Source organism: Dipteris shenzhenensis, chromosome 15 (assembly GCF_047967505.1).
Source record: "Dipteris shenzhenensis isolate YYH24624 ecotype China chromosome 15, Dip_SZ_1.0, whole genome shotgun sequence".
In the NCBI taxonomy this organism is placed as follows: Eukaryota; Viridiplantae; Streptophyta; class Polypodiopsida; order Gleicheniales; family Dipteridaceae; genus Dipteris; species Dipteris shenzhenensis.
This window is the reverse complement of record NC_141610.1, coordinates 4,013,626-4,034,982: the sequence shown is the minus strand read 5'-3', so window position 1 is coordinate 4,034,982 and position 21,357 is coordinate 4,013,626. Positions and strand designations below refer to the sequence as shown.

Genomic DNA, 21,357 nt, shown 5'->3' with positions numbered 1-21,357 from the left:
GGCTAAGTTTTGGAGCTTTCAAAGAAAGCAAGACTACGTATTAGTAATTTTTACCACCTCCAAAAAGAGGGCAATTACGCCATGATTCCACAAACAAATGACGCTTACGCGTGCTATTAGGCATACTAAGCCTCATCAAACTGCTCGAGCTTTTTCTTTAACAAGAAACCGTTATCTCTAAAGATGTATTAAATATGTGACAGACTCAACCTATCCCCCTAACTATAAACATGGCCACACATTGGACAGCAAGAGATCCCACAAGGTCAACTTCAGATTAAACTCCCATGTCTTCTTTCTATACTCCCCTGGATTTCAGACGACAGACTTAAAACCTAATACACATGGTGAATAAAGTGCTAAGAACTCCCGCAGAGCTTGTCAGACTCATTACACGGTAAAAATGGCCACTTTTTTAAACTGGGGCAAATAAATGCCTGTGAATATGCATGTGTTTTCAGGTTAAAAAGGAGGGATGGTGCAGGCACCACGAGGGCAAATCAATGAGCTTCGATGTTTTTGGTTATGATCTGATGGCTCAGATATTTCAGAATCATTCACACTTTTTATAAATGACTGAATATACCAATCAGGCCTTTTCCTTCGCATTTGAAAGAGAGCCTCAACCAAGGCAATATATACTGCTACCTTAGCAATCCTAAGAATACAAACCCATTCCACAAGCTATGCAGAAGCATGGAGGACAACAAATTGCGGGATCTGACAAACATGATGCCCATCACAAGACCCAAAAAGGTTAGGGGGAGCATTCGTTGCACATTAAAGTGTGCGATGCCAAATACAACTGCGCTGACTATAATAGAGGCCCACATAGGTAAGTATCGGGTTAAAGAGGGTAAAAGAAAGCCCCGGAATATTACTTCTTCCCATATAGGACAACAGATTGAGACAACAATTGCATACAGTAGTGATGCAATTGGGTCACGGGACATGATGGACTGCTCATAAGAAGATAGCAAGGGTGACGGGAATGGAAGCAGCTCTAGATTGATTTGAGATAATCTGTTGACAACTGGAAATGTTAGACAGCCTAGCAACACGTCAATATACCACTGACCATGCCAACTGATAGGGAACCAATCTCTGGAAAGAGGCTGAAATCGAGCCAAGCATCTGTGCAGAATACCAAGGCCAACAGTTCCCTCTGCTATATCCGTAATGAGACTATATAGGGCTTGCCCACGATATGTCAAAGTGTCCTTGCTATATCCAATGTAATGTGCAGCCAGGGGTATGATCCATGATCCTACCAACCAAAAAGTGCAGAACCAGAGAAACATCACCTGCACATTTCATTTCATATAATAAGAATGAAATGATGCAAGGGACAGACCTTACCAAAAAATAATTTACACCAATCCCTCTGCCACATTATCTACATATGTTGGCTGAGCATTTACTCCACATTGAAATGTAACTCCACACAAGACAAACCTGTATGATAGTAAATGATGTCCATGGGACTGTCCAAGGCTTCTCGGTCTTTGATAATCTAGATACTACAAGCAGCCATCAGATTACCAGCCAATCAGGTCATGAATCAAATATGCATAGTCATAAGACAAAACACATACACACACGTTCATGAGTGCCTGCCCGCCCACCTGTGCACACAAGAACACATGTGGATGTACACACACTGAAGAAGAGCGAGAGAGAGAGAGAGAGAGGTTCAGAAGAACATCCACTCCACACCATAAAAACTATGAAAGAAACTACTTAGAGAGCAACACGTATCTTCTCATCAATAACCACACATAAAGCTGCCCCATGGGTATCCATGAATTCCGGAATCTATTGGATAAACCTGGTGCTACTAAGACATAAAAGCCAAAAAAAGATATCAAGGCCGGGGGGCACGCGGGGGGGGGGGGGGGGCAGGATGCAGCCATGATGAAATTAACCTATTTGCCAGAGACATGGATCAATTTAAGTCAACTGCAATACACGAGCTAAGATGTGACTGAGATCCAAGAACAATAAACATCTAAAGATAAGAAATAATTTGGCTTTGAAGCTTCCCACTCGCATCTTCTACTTTTGTGCACGATGATACTTAACAACAAAATGGGAGCAAAGTGTTTTTTTTCTTTGAAGCTTCCCACTTGCATCTTCTAATTTTGTGTACAATGATACTTAACAACAAAATGGGAGCAAGTTTTTTTTTTTTTGTGTGTGTGGGAAGGGGGGGGGCGGGAGACACACGCAGACACACACACACACACACACACACACACACACAATTTGAACTATATTTACTACAACAAAAGAATAACGACAGAGATACAAGGCGTCAAAGACTAAACAGCACACACAGTACTAGTTTGCAACTACATGAATTCTTTCCGATCTCAAATCAACGATGTTCACAAATAGACAAACTGAGATGTGTCTAACAGCACAGAATTGCAGCAGAGAAGCTCTATAGATGCTCCACAAACACACTGCCCACAATCTCAGCCTATGTGCTAAGCCAAACGCTAAACTGACGCTGCTGTACCTTGGAAGGGGCAAACAAGTGACCCTTACATAGGGATTAGGGAGGCAGGCAACCCCCACCCCAAAAAACAGCTGACTGGCTGACTACAGGCAGACCAGGTTGGGCCAAATGACCAACCGTATGCCAACTAAGTTGGGCCACCAGTCAAGCAAGACTTTCAACCGCCTCTTGATTCTCAATAAGTTGTCTTCATCGCACTACCCACATGGGCGCCAAACCTGCATTTTACAACCTGACACAGAAACTAGTCTAAAGTGCTTTTCCACGATCTTTTCACCATCTAAACAAACAAACCCCGTAAATTATAGTGCACCAAAACTGTAGTTTGGTGAAAAGTCTACAACTTTTTCATACATGGTTTCTTAAAAAAGAAATGTCTTCCCACATATGTTTGCCTTCCAAAGAGGGCTAATATAAATATTCAGATGACAAAATAATATGATAATAACATTACATATAGAAGAAATAGAGTACAATGAGCTGAGGCCTCACAAGAGTCCATGGACAGGCGTGTGCACCCTCCTAAATTAATCCTATGTCTTGGTCCTCATATGGTGTCAAAACTGCGACTTGTCTATATATACCTAGATGAATCCAGGAACATTCCCAAACTCATCCTCTAAAAACACAACATAGTGCAGTTTCAATCTCATGATAGTCACTCACAAGGTTGAAAACCATAAACTCCATCATGCATAGCAAGAACTAGCTACTATGACATCCCCACTGACGTCATCAGCGCCCAACAGTGGGTGTAGACCATAGTATAAAAATATGCTCTCACACATACAAATCCACACACCCACACATACTTGAGCATCCATTTATACAAAGTCTTCGTACTGAGTTTCTATCGGCACTCCGGAGGTGAAGGGCAGACTCAGCCATGATAAAGGCTAGCACTAAAGGAGAAGGCTAATCAAAAGGTAGTCCAAAATCTCTTCATTCAAGCTACAACTGCTTGTGAAGTCTAAACATTTTCATTTTAGTCTCTCCCCAACGAGCATCTAAACTGCGACTTGTCTATACATCATCATCTTCTTTTTGGGCAAAAATAGACTTCTTGTAAAGTATGCATGAAACTCCAAGAGCAAAGCTCAAGGGAGAAGTTCATCATACGAGGCATGAGAAAATAAAACTCAAAATAGAGCAAAATCAAACTCCCGTAACAGAGCTAGAAAATAACCTAGGTTGAGGCTGATAGTGCCGCCTCAACCCTATGGGGGCTTCTGAAAGAAGGGGAGCTGCTCCACTCCCTCAAGAAAAATATTCCTCCTAATAGAGGTTGCTCCTGAAGAACCCTATATACTCCACAAATCGCTACTAACGTGTGCGCCGTGTCCGTCCAAATACTAGCCAATGTGTGTGCAGGGTGAACTTGGGAACCATCCAAAGCCTCTATATATCTGGATCTCCAAATATGCCACACTAATATGCTCGCCAAAATCTCCCATGAAGTATCCACAAATGCATGCACAAGTCTATATAGAGAGCTAGGAACCTCGTCCAAAGAACATGACTTAGCCAAATGTCATCGAATCGAAAGAGCCCAAGAAGAGTCCTGTCTCTCATAAAACACTTGAGGCCCCGAAAGACAGCCATGCTACCAAACCCTAGGTCATGAAGAAAGAAGAATGCATAAAGGTGATCAATAGTCTAGCGATCCCCTTTTAAATGATCCTTACCTGTCTATAGTCCCATAGGCAATGCTGAATAGACTCATCAGCACATAGGCAAAGAGAACATGTGGAATCTGTCCCAAACCTTGAACATTGTCTATATGTATTTTAATAGTGGATAAATGGAAAAATAGATTGAGACAAAATAGTGGGAGAGCTAAGACCAGATTCACATCCAAGGATAGTTCAAATATAAAGATAAGAAAGTGGACTTTGAAACTCCCCAATAAGTTCTAATTTGCATTCGATGATCCTCCACATACCAAAAGCTGAAATTCAAATGATGTAATGATTGACACCCCGGCTCGGCCGGTCTCCTTTGAGGAGAGCTGAGATATGCTGAACCTCCATAGTACGTATTCTAATCGAGCATGGTCTCTGCCTCTCAGCCTCTACAGCTCCATGTTGTCTCTTCCCACTGATCCACTTTGTCCTCATGTCAACTACCTCCTCCTTCACTCCGCTATATCCTAGGACTAACTCGAAAGCATAGAAATCCATGACCTATTGATGTGTTTTGTCTAACCCAATCTCCTATTGCGTTGTCCTCTCCTACTACCTGATCTACCTTAGTAGGGTCTGTCTATGTCATCACATCTCAGAGGCCAATGCAAACCAGGTCATGGAAGTGGATCAATCGAGAGAGTGGTCCAAAGTAGAGCCCCTCCTAAAAGAGGCAATGATATTCTCCTCAAATATCATAGTAGGCTGGGCAGGTACATAGGAAGTGCTCCTTTGTCTCGATCTCCTCCATCATGCATAGTCTACAGATCCGCTGCTCTTCCTACCTTGATCCTCAACTGGTGGGACAAGACCTGCATATGTCCGAAGGCAATCCTCAATGCATGGGATACTCCTCTGTCCTCAAGGTATTGGCATCTAATAATACTCTCCATCCTCTGATACTCTCAAAAAGTAGATTTGGATCTTGGTGGGAAACTCCTGGTCCCCCCCCTCCCAAAAGTCCGTAGCATATAGAGCTGGAGTAGATCCAACCGTAGAACACGATTGCGTGGGATCAGGAAATTCGGTGCATCCAAAATCCACTCAGACAAACAAAGAGAGCTATGGACATCATGGTTTTGCTACCTACTAACTTGACTCCTTATGTTACCAATAATACACCTCTTTACAAATGTCAGTGTCCTCATTGAAGAGGGCATGTGTCTGAGTCTCCATTAAAGGGCTAGGCTGAGGCTATGAAATTGTCTATAGCTAAGGCTATGACTGAGGCTATGTTGTACACACTTTTTTAACAGGCCATTGCTCCCATTTCTCCATCCGCCAGAACATGAGCCCTCCTCTCATGGGGGTCAGTTCCACTGACTGGGCTCTTGTGAGCCGACCTGCTTCTAGTGCCCATTGTTGTTGCCTGCGCCCACCTACCACGTCAACAAGTCCACACCGACTTGCCATATTAGCATGCTGATTGTCAAACCTGATGTGTCTACTCCAATGCTCTACACTTGTCAGTGCCTATCTGAAGCAGTTTGGACTGCTGCTCTGTTTGGACTGCTGCTCTGTTGCTGGTGACTGCCCAAGTCTGTTCTACTTCCTGTTATTGCTGTGGGTTGCAGAGCTACCAGCAAGGCAGCCATGCCATGGGTTGCAATTGCCCATAACATCCCCTTCTACTGAAACTAGAACAGATGTAAAGGTTGAACCCCTATCCATGACTCTCTGTACTTGTGACTCGTACCAGATCATCGATAGACCGCCTACTAACTTCAAGTGGGACATTTTGGGTACCGTCAACTTCTTGCCTGAATTTGTAATTGAAATGGTGCAGTTGGCTACTGCGCATGGAACCGGACCAGAAACCCAAAACAATTTGGTAATCAGCCTTGAATCCCTAAAACGAATTGGTAATTGGCCTTGAAACCCTAAAAAGAACTGGTAATCAGCATTGAAACCCTACAACGAATTGGTAATTGGCCTTGAAACCCTAAAACAAACTGGTAATCAGCCTTGAAACCCTAAAACGAATTGGTAATCAGCCCTGAAACCCTAAAACTATTTGGTAATCAGCCTAAAAACCCTAAAAACAAATCACTTATGGTAGAAACGCAGCCTGGATCCTCAATTCGAAGCATATAATCACCAAGATAGCCTTCGAATTTCATAGATAACAGGGGAAAACAACACCTGATAGCTTCATCTGACAAGCATATTTTTTCTGGGAAACAAAACAAACTGAGAGAGGGGGAGAAAGAATAGAGAACACACAAATAAGGGGACCCCCCTGTCATGGGGGCGTGAAATTATAAGTACTTTAATGTACTACAAGACCGTGACAACTTTGGTTTTAAAGTCCAAGCGTTGGCTTAATAATGTGTAATTAAATGCGGCATGGTGCCTAGCACATAAGCATAATTAATCCCTAGGCCCAAAGGCATTCCAAGGAATTAAAAGAGTGGTTGTTGGGAAATCATGATGTGGCATTTTTAATGGGCCCCCTAGAGAGCCATGTACCTTCAGTGGCCCCCCTAGAGTTCCAGGTGGCTCTAGTGCCTTCTACATGCTCCTTTGCCATTCCTAGACCTTCCTGGGCCTTCTAAACTTCACATGTGTAGTTTTCTCTCTCATCTTCTCCCTTTGTTGAGATTTTGGACTGGTTTTTCAGCCTCCTTTAGCTGAATTCCGTTTTTCTTCATAACTCCTCACCCGTTTGGATTCCTCGACTTCCGTTTGGCCGATGGCTTCCCCTCTGCCTCCCCTTCGTAGTGATATGCTTTTCCCTCCGTGCGTTTGGTAGAACGGGCAGAGCTGAGCACTTCTTTTGCTGGTCGAATTTGCAAAAGTGGCTTTTTCTGGACCTTTTTGCTTCTACCACCTCCTGGGCCTCTCCTCTTGCAAAGCTACAACTTTCTGTTGAATTTCGAGTGGTCCCACGCGCTGGTTGACTGGTTTTGCTAAATTTTGGAGGACTTTCCGGCAATGAAACTTCTCCAAAACCTTCTCAATGCATTCCTCTCTGAAGCACGCTTCTTTTGAGCCCAAGAACTCCCACTTCTTCGCGACAGAAGTGCTTCTTTTCGCATTTTTCAGTGGAATTCTTGCTGGTCGGCTCTTGTAAATGCTCTTTCTTCATGCCTTTGCACTCCTCTTTGGCTGAGAATGCAATTGGGCATTGGCTACTATGTCCTCTTGGCGATTGAGGACTTGGTTCGAGTTTTCAGGGCTTGGTGAGTTGTGATTTTGCTACTGCAATTTCTTTTTGCCATAAGCTATTGATTGGCCTCGTGTGCCGCCTCTTTCTTGGCTCACAGGTGCCCAGGCAGTGCTACATGAGTCATTCTTTGGTTGGGTACTTTGCTGATTTTATTTTGGAGCTTTGAAAAGCTTTGTGAATGCCATCTGGAAACCACTCAAAGAGAGTGCAGCTGGGGTGTAGTGTGATTGCATCTGGACAGCCAATGGAATTGCACTCGGAAAAGAGAATGCCTTTGGGTTGAGCCTATGGGTTAAGTGCACTTATGTGATGGTGTTCTATGCTTGAAAGCCTTGCAAAGGCTTAGTGAATTGGGGCTGCGTGCTCAGTTGCAGGGAAGGTCTCCCAGATGCAACTTGTAATCATTTCACTGTGAAATATAAAGAAATACCGAAAGGGGCGCCACGGTGTTTGGGGCCAATCGGGTGCACTTGTCTATGTCTGTTGAGCAGGGGCATTCTAGCCTCCATCCCTTTTTCAGTGGTTTTGTTTGTGAACAAATGGGTAAATGCCAAATGGTGATCATGCAATGGTTAATGGTTGTGATATATGCTTTGTGAGCTGTAAATAAGTGCTGAAGTGATTCAAGGTTTAGTTCCACTGTCCTTTGAGTGATTAGAGGCCGGTTTCACTCCCGAAGGTCTTTATTGCAATACAATAAACTTTGTACAATTGCCTCATAAAAGAGCATGAGGCTGAGTACAATACACTCTGTGTTCTTTAGGACACAAGCCCTCTCTCTTTATAGACTACGCTACCAGCCCAAAAGCATAATTTGGGGCCTGCTTTTCTTTCTAAATTTTCCTTTTGGGCTTTATTTCCCCAAATTTGGCGCTGAATTTCACCTTTTACTCTAGTGGGCTCTTTTAAAAGAGGGGCATCACTTTCTTGGTGCTTTTGCTCTTGTGGGACCTACTTCTTGGCACTTGCTCCATCATTTGTGAGCTTTTTGCACTCTTCCAAGTCCTACACAATCACCAACACTTTAACCCATTAAAGGTTAGCGAAATGCATGCATTCCTAGTTCTTGGACTAATCCTAGTCCCTTGTGGGCATCCCCACACTTCTCTTTTACCAATGCAAAGCAAAAGTAAAAACAATAAACTTATTCTAGTTAGCCAAGGTCAACTTTCTTTGACCGTAGTCAATCTAATAAGGACTCTTATATTTCTTGGGAGAAATACCAATTGGTGACAGCACAAGGCTCAATAAGCCATGGTGCACCTAAGATAATGTTTGCTAGACCTTATTGGGTACAATGAAAAGTTTGCTTCTCTACTATCCCACTGATGCAGAGCTCGACTTTTTGTGCTGTTGCTCTCTTGTGAATTGGTGGCTTGGCACACCAAAATACACTACGAAGTTGGAGTACCAGAATAGTGACCTTTTTTACTTGCTACTTGTCTCTAATACATGAGAGCCTCTCGAATTGGTTCTCTTGAAGGGTCTCCCTTTTGCTACATTTCTGGCACCTCTGAGACTGTTGTGGCTGGTCTCAATGGAAGAAATGTTTTAATAGCTACACTATCTCGAGGATGCAAATGGGGGAAATGCCACTTATCGTGGCCGTGCACATGGCAATGCAAACATTTAACAAAGACACTCCTTGTCATGCCTCTTCTATTGAATGTCAGAGACTAAAAAACATGAAAAAACTTCCTGATCTAGTCCTTGTCTGAAACTTGCATTTGAATGTCCACTTGTGTGAAGCAATTTGCGTAGTGGTTGACCGGCTCTGTGGGCCCTTGTACCAACTCAAAGAAAATTTCTATGGAAATAGTCCATGTACTAAAGTGGGCCTTGATGAACTCCTCTCAATCATTGCGAACTATCTCTAGTACTGCATTGTGGTACTCTGTGCAGCACTTGTGACACCAGTGACAGCTTAATGTCAAGGGCATAGACAATAAGGTGAGATTCTCAAAATAACTCTCACATTGATTAAGCCAAGACAAGAGACCCAGTAAGGATGTCTTTTATCATACCTGTCAAAGTTTAGCTTCCCTTACAAAGAAGGCTAGACTTGCTAGTCGAGTTCTATTGCTTTGGCTGGAGAATTAACATCAGTAATCACAATCCCGTTCCTCCTTTGCATTTCAACCACAGTTTTTTCCATACGTTTCCATAGGCACACACATATGAGTATGGAAGTATGGAATAAGTATTGAAAAATGCCCCGAGCTAGGCCATGGGCGCTCGTAAGATTTTTCATACTTTCAAAACATAAGGTATATGAAATTTTATTAACAAGTTCAAGTTTCAAATTTTAACACTTAAGCATTCCAAAACTACATCTTAAACCATTAACAGATTATTAAATCTTCAATCTAAATCCACAAACATTGTGATTGAATTTGAAAGTCTTGTCACTTCATGATTCATCGAGCGCCAAATACATCAATAATCGAGGATTAAAGAGTCATGAGGCTTAAAACTTTGAAACCGTCCCCTCCTCAAGTAAAAGGGAGTTAGGTCATCGAAATCCAACTACTTCGTTCGTGACCTGGCACCGCAATGCTCAAGAGACCATATCATACTCGGGGAAGGGAAGGGGGGGGGGGCTTAGTGAGGATGGGTGCTACCAATTGAAGTGATGTTAGAGCAGCACCCATGGACAAAAACTGGTCATGAATGACCTTAGCCTTCATCAGGAAGGGCTGCATCGTACTCCCTTTGGGAACTCTAGACTGTAAAGCTGCCCTTGCAAAGTGACGACTCGCATTGCTGAGTCCCTCACATAGAGATCCTCCAATTTGGACCAGACTTCTATGCACTGGTTAGTGTTTGGACAGCCGGAGAGACATCTTGTGTGATCGTGCATACCAACACTGAGTGTGCCTTTATGTCGAGATCTTCCCAATCCGCTAGCTCCTCGTGAAAAACATCCTCCCGATGTTGTGTCTATTGCTTTGGGTTCATAGGGCGCCTGGGTTTCCTTTCGAACCCCTGAACTAGCTCCCATACTCCCTTGTTAAAGAACCAGATCCTAGTGTAACCTCCATTTGATTATAATTTGCTCCATTGAGCTTGCCCTCCTTGCTTGTGCAAGGTGGAGCTATCGAACTACTCAAGAACTTGACGAGCCTCAGCTGCTATGGCAAATGGAAGCTCTCTGGGCAGAGGAGAAGAAGAGGGAAGCGGGATGGGGGTGCAGGGAAAAGAAGGAGCAAGCTGCACTGCCTCTTCCAAAGCTGCCGACCCTAATGCTGGCCAACCCGAACCATCTAAACCACCACCTGCATTGAACAGCGTCCTACGACCTTTGCTGCGGATCGCCTCTAACTAGGCTGCTTCTGTCGCGCCAAATCGCCGCAGTAGAGACGTCAGAATGCCCTATTGATACATCATCTCCTCGTGCTCTCGATCCTTGTGTGACCAATTGGTGTGAGTGGTGCAAATAAGGCAATGGTAACTGAATTACTGCAGGGAATCCTGCTCAGTCCTGAGGGAAGCGCCAGGGGAGACTGTACAAATGGATGCTTCAGAAGATGATGAACAAGTGAGAGAGGGGGGCCTTATATAGGACTTACTATAAGTGCAGTGGAAATGAATGGAAGAGAATCTCTGGAGAAAAACCCGCTATAACTGGGGGAAAACCTCGGAAACAATGGGCTGCTCGAGAGCTCAGACAAACAACACAACAACCAGAAGAACGGGAGCAGGACCACGAGGAAGTGGATGAGCTGCTCCACTACCCTGCTCCTCAAGTGATGCTGTGGGCTGGCTCTGCACCTCTGCCAGGCTCCACTCTGTGGTGGACTGAGCTGCTCCACAAGATGCTCTAACAAGGAGTGAGGGGGGGCCTATATATAGCACCTCACCCTCCTCCAGTTGGTTGCAGCATGCAGACCAACTCACTGCCCTATGAGGGCCGACTCCATCACATAGGGCTGGACACACAGCCCTATAAAAGGGCTTCTAGGGGGCTGACCAGGCCAGGTGGGACGACCCACCTAAAGGGCTGCCTACTGCGAAGGGCTCTAAGAGGCGCCTAAAGGGCAGCCCCACAGGGCATACCTGCCCACGCCCTCCGTACCCTGCTTGGGAGCCACATAATACTCACGGGGGGCGGGCACACCCACAACAGAGGCCCTCACTGTCTGAACTATTCTCACTCGGCGGGCACACCCACAAGCAAGGCCCTCTCTCTCTAGGTGATAGGTGACATCAAGAGATGTTGACACTCCCTCTCAGCTCCTGAATGCAACGAAGATGCTAGGGAGCTGGGTGTGCCACTGGAACAACTGGAGGAATCCATCGGGTGATCTCCACCTTTGAAGACCACCACGGGAACTGTCGAAGAAGCCCCCTCATGGCACAAACCGCCTCAACACAATCACTAGAAGCCTAGAACTGTTGCTCCAACACCACAACTTGGTTTTTAGGGTTTCCCTAAAGCTTTCAAGCCCTGCACAAAGGTAAGGTAGACTTGGATCGCCAATGGACCCAGAAGGACATGGGGGAGGTTATACCTGAATGCATTACTTAAGTTTATGAGAATTTTCAATCTTTTCAGCAAGCATACTACAGTTTTGGATCATGAGAGTTCTTGCTGTGCCCTCCGCACCCCCCCCACAAAATCCATTCTCCTCTTCCATAGGCTGTGCCTGCTATTTTACCCACACCCCTCTCGCTCTTTGCTCTCCTCTCCCTCCCTTGCCCCTCCACCTTATGCTTTAAGCTCTTGCTCCTCAGCCCTCCCCGCGCCTCTTTGCTCCTTGCTCTGCTTCATCCTCCTCCAACTTGGCTTGCTGCCTCCACAACTCCCTCTTATGTCTTTTTCCCCTTTTCTTTCCAGGCCATTTTACGCCCTCCCCCCATGTCTTCTCTTTCCCCCTTCTTTGGCTTGTTCCCCTTGTTCTAGATCACAACACACAAACCCCCCCTACCTCCATTCCTTTTCTAGCTCCCGCCACGAGCAAATTTGGCTTTGGATCACATGCAATGAGTATTAATACTGCTCGAGATCCTCCTATCAAACACAAGTTCAATGTACGAATTTCGAACACAGAGAGCCACAGAGCCTCACCCTTGAGGCAAGCCACATCTAGGAGGTTTCCACCAAAGGTCAAGGTCCTCTCCTTCAATGGAGACCAACTCAAGTTTTGCTTCAACACTGCCATTTTAACTTGCCTCACACCACCTGATCTTTCTCTTCCTCTATACAAACCAATGAGTGGAGACCATCATGTTCCTCACTTCCCTTTGGCACTTCATTTCCCACACCTTCTCCATCGGTACCATAGGGGCCTAGTGCTTGAGGTTCCCACAAGAACGGCCATGGGCCTTCTCACGTCCCTTGGTTTTTACCACATCTTATCCCAAGTACATGTGCCATGACTACAAAAATGTATATTCCTTTGTCTAGAAGGGTCTTGAGCAACTATGTTCTAGTACTTCATCCATTTTACACATGACATGTACCAACCTTTGCATTTAGTTGCTTTCATTGTTTTGCCGGGTAGTCTCTTTTAAAGCAAATGACTTGAATAGGTTGGTCTGTGCTTCATTAAGCCCGGTGTAGACCCATAAATGCGTCAAATCTAAATGGATGGTCATGCCATGAGATGCTAAGACATATATACCTTTGAAAGACTAAAATATATCCAGTTGTACAAATTCAATTTACACACTCTTCCTACATGCCATGCAAAAATCAATTGTTACATCCTATTCCTAAGAAAAGAGCTATTTAAAATAGCAATTGACCTCTCACAATACAAATGGACCATTTATTTCACTTTTAATTGAGGCCAATTCAGCTCCTAGCCAAGCGCTTAGACACTCCTTTTACATTTAATGGTGCCTCCAAGCCATCAGATAGTGAGCGGTTTATGGTCCTACCAAGAGTAATGCCAAATACAATTAGATTTGTAATTGCAAATTATTTCTTAACAAGGTATACTACTATTGCCTATGCACCTTGTGTATTGCTAAGTTTTATTGAGTTGCAATGCCCAGGCAGATTATAATACCAATCTTGATTCACATTTTCAAGGAGTAACATAAACCTTAAGCATTCTTTTTAAAAGCAGCGTGCAATGAAGAAAAAGCACAAAATTGACAACCTTGCCCTTACTTAGTCTCAAATGCCATGGTTCTTTACTTTTTGCTGCACTCGTACTAGCATCTTCCTGTAGACCACCTTGGGCATATATATCCTCCTCATTACTATCAACAGAAGGTGTATTCCATGTTGCACACAATATAGTGGATCCTCTCTGCATGTGAATTCATGTCAAGTTACTTTTATCTTGTCACAATTATGGGTCCAAAGTCCGAATAAAGAAGAAGAATCATAAACTATCTATGTGTGTGTGTGTGTGTGCACACGCGCCCACACATGTGCACGTGCACATATGTTTGTATGTCTTTATACATGATGTCAATTCCAAAAAGATTGAATTATTGTGATCTACATACCTATATATTGTGTGTGCACGTGTGTACTCTCTCTCTCTCTCTCTCTCTCTCTCTCTCTCTCTGTGGATGCGCACATGTGCATGCAGCACTCATGCATGCATGTATGCTGTCACAATTATGCGTCCCAACTCCAAAATAAAGAAAAAGCCAATACCAAATCAATTCCCAAGAGACTAAACTACTGCAATCTATGTATCTACACATTTTTTCTGCACACATGTGCGCCCTTTGTGTGTGTGTTAGCACGCACATGCGGACACGCACACACAAACATATATAATTCCAGCTCAAAAGCTTAATGTATCATTTTAAAGTGCAGCAGGTGGCCAACCCTGAACAGGGCCAACCAGATCATACATGGCCAACACACCTAAGGCCGACCAGAACCTACAAGTGGATGACCTAGCCGACATATATGGCTGAACAGGTCAGCCTGTTCATGCCCCTATCAGCCCTTAGACTGGACCTATAAGAAGGCCCTGTGCTGACCCAACGTAGCTGCTATTCAGCCAGAATGACCAGATCTGAGGCCTTGAGTACACATCTACTCCCCTCCCCTTCCCCGTTTTCTTGCATGCCATCCTTCATACAAACGCCAGAATTGAATAATCGAACAATGCGTCATCTTTAGAAGCGGCTGTGAACATCAACATGACAACCTCTTTCAAAGTTAAGCAGCAGACGAAAAAGCATAAATAATGGCTTGGTAGTATTCCATTAAAGAAGGATGACCATAAAATAAGGGAGTTGTGCATTTTGACCTGAGTTGTCGCCTTAAATCTCAGTTCAAATGAACGAAAAACTTGCTGATTTCATCAGCTCCAATCCTGTGGTTTTGCATGCCACAAGATCTCTGCGATTTTTTCCCTTTCAGGATGACCATATCCTCAATGGAAAGAGACTGTCTTGCCTCCTGCTCTCACGGCAAAGAAACCCAAACTAAGAGGTGTGATATATGAAGAAAATGTTGTCCCTTACTAATATGTTTCTTGTCCTTTGCCTAGATGCTAAACCCTACAGATCATTACCAAACTCAAACGAACCACTTGCTGTGGTGATAATTGAAAACTGAATCATAGGGGAGTATGCTACAATGGAAACGTGAATGCCCTGTCAATATTTGGCTTGGATGGGTAAGTTTGTAATTGTCCACGTGTAAAGGCCCCATACATGAAGAACATGGCAAGTCAAAGGATAGGAATGAAGACCCGGCAGTTAGCCTTGGGCCTCATCCAAGGTCCATTTTGGCCAACAGCTTAGAGATGGGCCGAGCAAAGGACGCTGTTTGGGAGCAAGTGCATGTGGAGCAACTGTATGGTGCTTCGGATTCAAAACAATGGAAGTGTAAGCATTGTGGTGGCTCATTTCGTGGTAGTGCACCTCGTGTAAGGGCACATCTTCTTGGTATCATTGGAAAGGGTGTCAATCCATGTGTAGGAGAAGTTCCAGATGATGTAATTCTTTCCTTGGGAGGCACACCAGGTGGCCCGTCAAAGAGGGCACGAGTTGAGGCCACATCAACACTAGTAGGTCCTGGATCTCCTCCCAAGAGTCCCATTATATCTGTGACATCTGGACCCCCTCCTCCACTTTCACCACCTACACAAGGGGCTTCTTTTTCTATTGGTAGTGCTTCCACTAGACGGGCATCAGTGCGAGTTGTGAAGCCTCCAAGGTTTCCAAATTCAACCAGTATCAGTGCGAGGTGTGAAGCCTCCAAGGTTTCCAAATTCAACCAGGTTACCACCCAAGCCACGGACTTTACGAGCCAGTTGGGTCAAAACTTTGCTTGCATCTGCTCGTCGGGAAACTCGCAAGCTCTTTTATGAGTGTGACCTTTCCTTTAACCTTGCTCATACTCCAGCTTTTCAGGGGTTTGTTCAGGCAGTGGCCGAGGCTGGCCCTTCATTTAGGGCTCCATCTCCAGAGACTTTACGCACTCAGGAGCTGAAAGCAGAGGTCTTGCAAGTTGAGAACGAGCTGCAGCCTATTAAGGGATCATGGGGTAGATATGGGTGCTCCATTTTGTGTGATGGGTGGTCAAATACCAAGAGGCGCCCGCTCATTAACATTCTTGTATCATCCTGCATGGGTACTATGTTTTTGAGATCCATAGATGCATCAAATGAATCTCATACAAGTGAGTACATTTTGTTGGAAAAGTCACCTCCCCATCTGTAAGCCCCCAAATGAGGAGAGCGTGGGGGAGGGAGACCTAGGGCAGAAGATGCCCAGAGAAGAGAGGGGGCTGCCACATGGGCAGCACCTCACAAGAGAAGGCTACAACAGATGGCGCGAACTACACAATGCACATGGCGGGGCATCCAAGCAATGGAGCGGGCCTGCAAGTGGGCAGATCAGAGTGGCGCAGCAGAGGCGGGACAGACCAGCACATGGGTCGGCCAGGAGAGAGGCTGGTTGGGCTGCTTTGAGGCAGCCAACCAGGCCTTATATAGGGCTGACCTAGGGGCTGGGCCCTTGCCTAGATTGGAGGGCCAAAAGCCCTAAAAGTGTGGGCCATAAAGGCCTAGTTTTGTGAGCCCTTAAAGGGCTGGACCAGCAGCAGACTGGTCGGCCAGTATGAAGCTGGCTGGTCGGTTTTCTACAGCAGGCCTTAGGGCCTATAAAAGGAGAGGCTTGATGCCTCAAATTATCCAGCATAGCCAGCAGTTCCAGGGCAGAAAGGAGCAGCAGGGAGCCTACTCTCTGGGCCTATCTACAGGAGGTGAGAGAGTGCAACAAGTGCTGCAGACTTAGCCAGGAAGAGGCTGGACCTTGGCTGTCTTCTAGGGCAGCAAGGTGCTGAGATCATCATCTTCTGGAGCAGCCATTCACAAGCAGGTTGGAGCAGTGGAACAGTTATCTTGGAGCCTACATTCAGGAGGACCAAGGGGACCTGTGTGCTGCAGACAAAGCTTGGCAGGGGCTGCCCACCTAGGCTGATTCACAGGCAGTAAGGTGGAGAAGAACACACTGGACGGAAAGTCTACAGATGCTCGAGGTGGAGCACGCGGGCTTGAGTCTAGAGATAGCCAACAGATAGGAGAAGGACCTTGTGGTTAGAGCAGAGGACCACACCAATGGTGGGACTCTGGATCTATCTCTTTTGTATTGTGTTCATAGTTTTGGACGGAAATATATATTTTGGTGGTTTCTCTATCTGGCTGGTTCATTGTCTATTGATGAGTCTGCACACCTATTTTATGCACATTAAGTAAAGAAGTTTGTGATTCCACACCCCACACGCACACTGTGTGAGCTCCTGGGCATTACTATAAGTCTTCCACTATGCGTACCCTCTGTTGGGTTATTTTCTAACACATTTACAGCCACATTAAGAAGGCAGTAGAGGATGTGGGGCCTCAGAATGTAGTACAAGTGGTTACAGATAATGCAAGTAACTGTCAGCACATGGGTGCGCTACTTGAGAGTGACTATCCGCATATCTTTTGGACTCCCTGTACTGCACACAGTTTGGATCTTCTTATAGAGGACATAGGGAAGCTTCCTTGGATTTCCTCGATGGTTGACAAGGCAAGGAGCATGATGACTTTCTTGACAAGGAAGCATAGAGCCCTTGCAATTTTTCAGCAGCATAGCTCCCATGAGATTCTGAAGCCCTCAAAGACCCGCTTTGCCTATCTCTTTATAGTCTTGTCATGCTTGGTAAAGGTGAAGCCTAACTTAAGGCGCATGGTAGTCAGTGAGGAATGGTTGAGCTGGGATAAGTCCAGCAAACCAAAGGCACGTGCCTTTGAGGACATTATGTTTGATGGTGATTTTTGGCATGCAGCTGAGGAGATTGTGGGGATTGTGCAGCCCCTTTTCAGTACCCTTCGACTTGTTGATAGAGAAGGATGCACAATTGGACTCATGTATGAGTTCATGGAGAAGAGTTGTGCAGAGGTTTTCCCCCCAGTTTTAGTGGGGTTTTCTCTAGAGATCACTTGCAATACTCGTGTCTTTCTCGCCTTCTCAATGTGGTGTGTGAGGCGTGTGCTCGCTCTCTCTCTCTCTCTCTCTCTCTCTCTCTTCCGCTGCACTTCTCACAGGTTTGACCATGCACTTTCATAGGATGATTTTGTGGCCATACTAGACTTTTAAGGCAAAGAAGAAGATTTTAAATGGAGGAAGAGCAGGCTGAGAAGAAGCAAGCGGTAGCAAACAAGAGGACAGCCACAACAGCAAAGAAGGCTGCTCAACATGGAGCAGGAGGTTGCAATCGTAAAAAGCAGGAGTCCAAGAAGGAGAATGAGGCTCGTGTGAGGGCACACGACTTGAAGGAGCTGAAACAGAAGGGCGTTGTCGCAGCAAACGTGGTCACAGGTGTAGCACACCTGCAGCGAGTGTACCCTAAGAGGAACCTCTATTTGCATTCCGACTGTATGCAATAGTCACGCACTACTCTGCCACTCACAACTCCTGTGTATGCTGGAGAGCCAACAGACAACGCATCCTCCTACCATTCTAGGACAATAGAAGTTCATGAATGAAGTAAGGACCCCTTGCAACATGTTGCTACTGGCATAAAGGACATACAAATGGGCGCAGAGGATTTGGACTCTAAAAGTTGTTAACAAGTAGGGTAAGTGAAACCACGTGACTCCGATAGTGAACATGCTGTCATTAGTGAGTGCTGCTGCTGGCCGGCTTCCCTTCTGGCCAAACATTGCAATACCGATTGCAATGCTCGCCTCATCGTTGCCTTTTTTTCAGGTTTTCATGCGTTGCATTGCGCAATGCTGTCGTTTTTCCTCTTGCTCCATCGTGGTTTTTTTTTAATGTATGCAGTAGAGAACAGGGCAGCCAACGAAACCTATAACTGATGCTTAACTGCAAACGTAAGCCCATAAGTGATGCTAAGAACTAGAACATGGTACTCAGAAGCGAATCTGGAAATTTGTCCACTTTCCCTTTGTAGAGGTAACTTAAGCATTCGAGGAGCGGAGAGGAAAACGAAGAAGCAAGCGCAGCAAATTTGAAGCTTACCGTCGACTCCATTAAATTCGCAACACGAGCAAAGCGTCTGCAAAGCGGTTGCGGCAAAGCATTTCTTTCTTTCCCCCGAAAGCGGACACGGCCATCCAAGTGCCACGCTCCCTGCAAGCAAGTCTCCGGGCAAATCATAAGCAGAAGGATCGAAGCGGGAGGGAAATTCGCAGCGACAGACTGGGGACAAGTCCAAACGGAAGGGCGAAGAGAGGAGGAGGCAAAAGGCACCTGTACGGCAAGGCGCAACGAAGGTCGAAGGGAAGGGAGGAGATCGTGTGAGGGCCGCCGACTCCAAAGCCCGGCGATGTTGGGTACAGTGCCAAAAACGCGGGAGGGAAGGGTGGTAGAAACATGGCGAATGTCTGAGGACATGGTGGTGGAGAGGAGAGGGGGCTTTACATAACACAGAAGAAGATGCAGCACAAGAAGAAGAAGAAGAAGAAGAATGGAGTGGACTCGAGAGGTAAAGTGAAGCAGAGATTTTTAGTACATTCACTCATCATCCCATGATTTTTGGCCTTGCCCCAATGATACTCCAAAGAGAACAAGATGAATGATATTCATTAGGCCTACCCAATTCTGAAAAAAGAAATGTGTTAGGAGTACCAAGAAAAAATTCCAATATTTGTCCTCACATGATTGTATAATGAGAGAATTTAGGTGAGAGTTTTGCATTTCGATAACCACTCCCCTTAGATCAATATCTTGCTTGAGTCTAGCTGCACCTAGTGGTTGCTCAATGCTGAAGAGTCGTCTAGATGGTATGTTCAAACGTGTAACCTCACGATGGACTACATGAATTGAGGTACAAGCGTCTTGAGCATATATGTAGTTGTTGACTAAATCTATCAAGTTTTTAGGATATTGAAAAGAAAAGGCTATCTTCCACTGATTATCGACTTGTAACAATACGAGACCATCACAATTAGAAGTCCTTTCTCATCATTCTAGCTTCCACATGTAGTATTATTATTTATATCTACTAACCATTTGCTTTTCATGCCATCTAAATTTTGAATTTGTAAGATGCCCTATCCATAAAACAATTCTAGAAAGGTTGGAGATTAAGGTCTCAAAAACCAAAGGAATTAATTCAAGGATGGTTGCAAGTAGGAAACAAAGTTGGATTTCTTTTTAGTATATCTCTCTCGTGTGTTCACTCTGCCATTGAGATGTGGTGCTTGTGTCACAATATCTATTAAGAGTTACTGAATTATAACATTCCTCATTTGGGAACATGGTTTCCTAAAACCATATGATAAGGCCTTCACTATGATCGGAACCCTGCAAAACATCAACCATTCAATGTGAACAGCAACATCTTCTCTGGATCTATCCCTTCCTTCCTTGGGAGTTTCAAGGAGTTGAGTGAGATCAATATGAGCAACAATGAACTGACAAAACTTGACAATCTGACGAGCCGTAGTCTTGTTTACAATAACCTCATTGGTACGATTAATGCAAGTTCATTTGCAAACCATTCGCTTTCGTGCACACCACCACTGTCAGCTACTTGTGGGCAAAGTCTCTCCCGCTACCAACTGACGTGTACAGGTCTAAAACCACTCATAGTGGCTGCTCTCATTATCGGCATTCTGGCTGCTACCATGGTCTTGCTAGCATAAAGAGGATAGAGGTCGTAGAATAGCTGGAAGATTTTTTTCAGAGCAGAAGAGTCGTATGTAGGAGAAGTGTGTGGAAGGCTCACGCAGAGCTTCAACTGTGGCATGACAAACTAAAGGAGATCAGCTATAGAAACCAGCAAATTGAGGACGTAGCCAAGATGTGAGAAAAGCTGGTCGACAGAGAGCCAAGAAGAAAGACTCATGACCAAGAAGAGGTGTAGATGGTTTTTGAACAACTTGATGGGGCCGAAGCAAAGTAATGAAATTATTAATAGAGCTATGAAGTAAGAAAAGACCAACTTAGCCATGTGATGAGCTGTCATGGAGGAAGTTGCCCACAAAGGAGGTTGAGTGAAGCTCTAAGAAAAGAGGCGAAAGACACACAAAAGGGATTCCTGCAAGAGAAGCTTGAGCGACTGATTCTGCATGAGAATGTTGGAGGAGCAGGAAAGGACCGCTACCTTATCACTTGTGTTGCCTAATCTAGAGAACCTGTTTAAACTACTAATCGCTATGATAGATCAAGATGTTTGCTAGGGTCAAGTAACTCTCCATCACAACCTTAAAGATTCGATTGATTTCACAACTGCAAATCTTTAAAAAATTATGCACGCTTTCACAATAAACTGCAGATCTCGAGAAACCACCCACATTGAAATGAGTCAAGCGTCATTTGAAGTTGTTGAATGGAATCCTTGTGTATTTTTTTGTCTGAGCTAAATGAGTCACTGACCAAAAGAAATGCAAAGTGTAACATCATCTTAATATTCCATCCACCCACTGTTAAAGATGAATGGATTCTAAGTGATAGACTACCATCAGTAAGCGACTGATTCACAATTGCACGAAGTGCTACAATAAAGACAAAGGGCTTAGTATCATCTGCTGCAAGGTAAGTATCCGAAT

At 44.8% G+C, this 21,357-nt stretch overlaps 2 protein-coding genes across 6 annotated transcripts; one reads left to right on the top strand and one right to left on the bottom strand.

The window, feature by feature from the left end:
* Positions 1-289: 289 nt before the first annotated feature.
* LOC147893228 (CAAX amino terminal protease family protein) lies at positions 290-19,336 on the bottom strand. Of its 5 annotated transcripts, none has more exons than XM_087385894.1 (5): positions 19,055-19,336; positions 18,824-18,934; positions 13,491-13,632; positions 1,456-1,520; positions 290-1,304 (listed from the first exon to the last, which is right to left on the bottom strand). In XM_087385894.1, the coding sequence occupies exons 1-5, from the start codon at positions 19,196-19,198 to the stop codon at positions 645-647; spliced, it is 1,122 nt and encodes a 373-aa protein (XP_087242020.1). In that variant the 5' UTR covers positions 19,199-19,336; the 3' UTR covers positions 290-644. The 5 variants fall into 5 exon arrangements, with proteins under 5 accessions (XP_087242020.1, XP_087242021.1, XP_087242022.1 ...); XM_087385895.1 differs by having other exon boundaries at positions 1,062-1,267; XM_087385896.1 differs by having other exon boundaries at positions 1,083-1,267; positions 13,480-13,632.
* LOC147893229 (uncharacterized) lies at positions 15,097-18,228 on the top strand. Its single transcript, XM_087385627.1, has 4 exons — positions 15,097-15,573; positions 15,707-15,987; positions 17,164-17,740; positions 17,974-18,228. The coding sequence occupies exons 1-4, from the start codon at positions 15,097-15,099 to the stop codon at positions 18,226-18,228; spliced, it is 1,590 nt and encodes a 529-aa protein (XP_087241753.1).
* Positions 19,337-21,357: the final 2,021 nt, after the last annotated feature.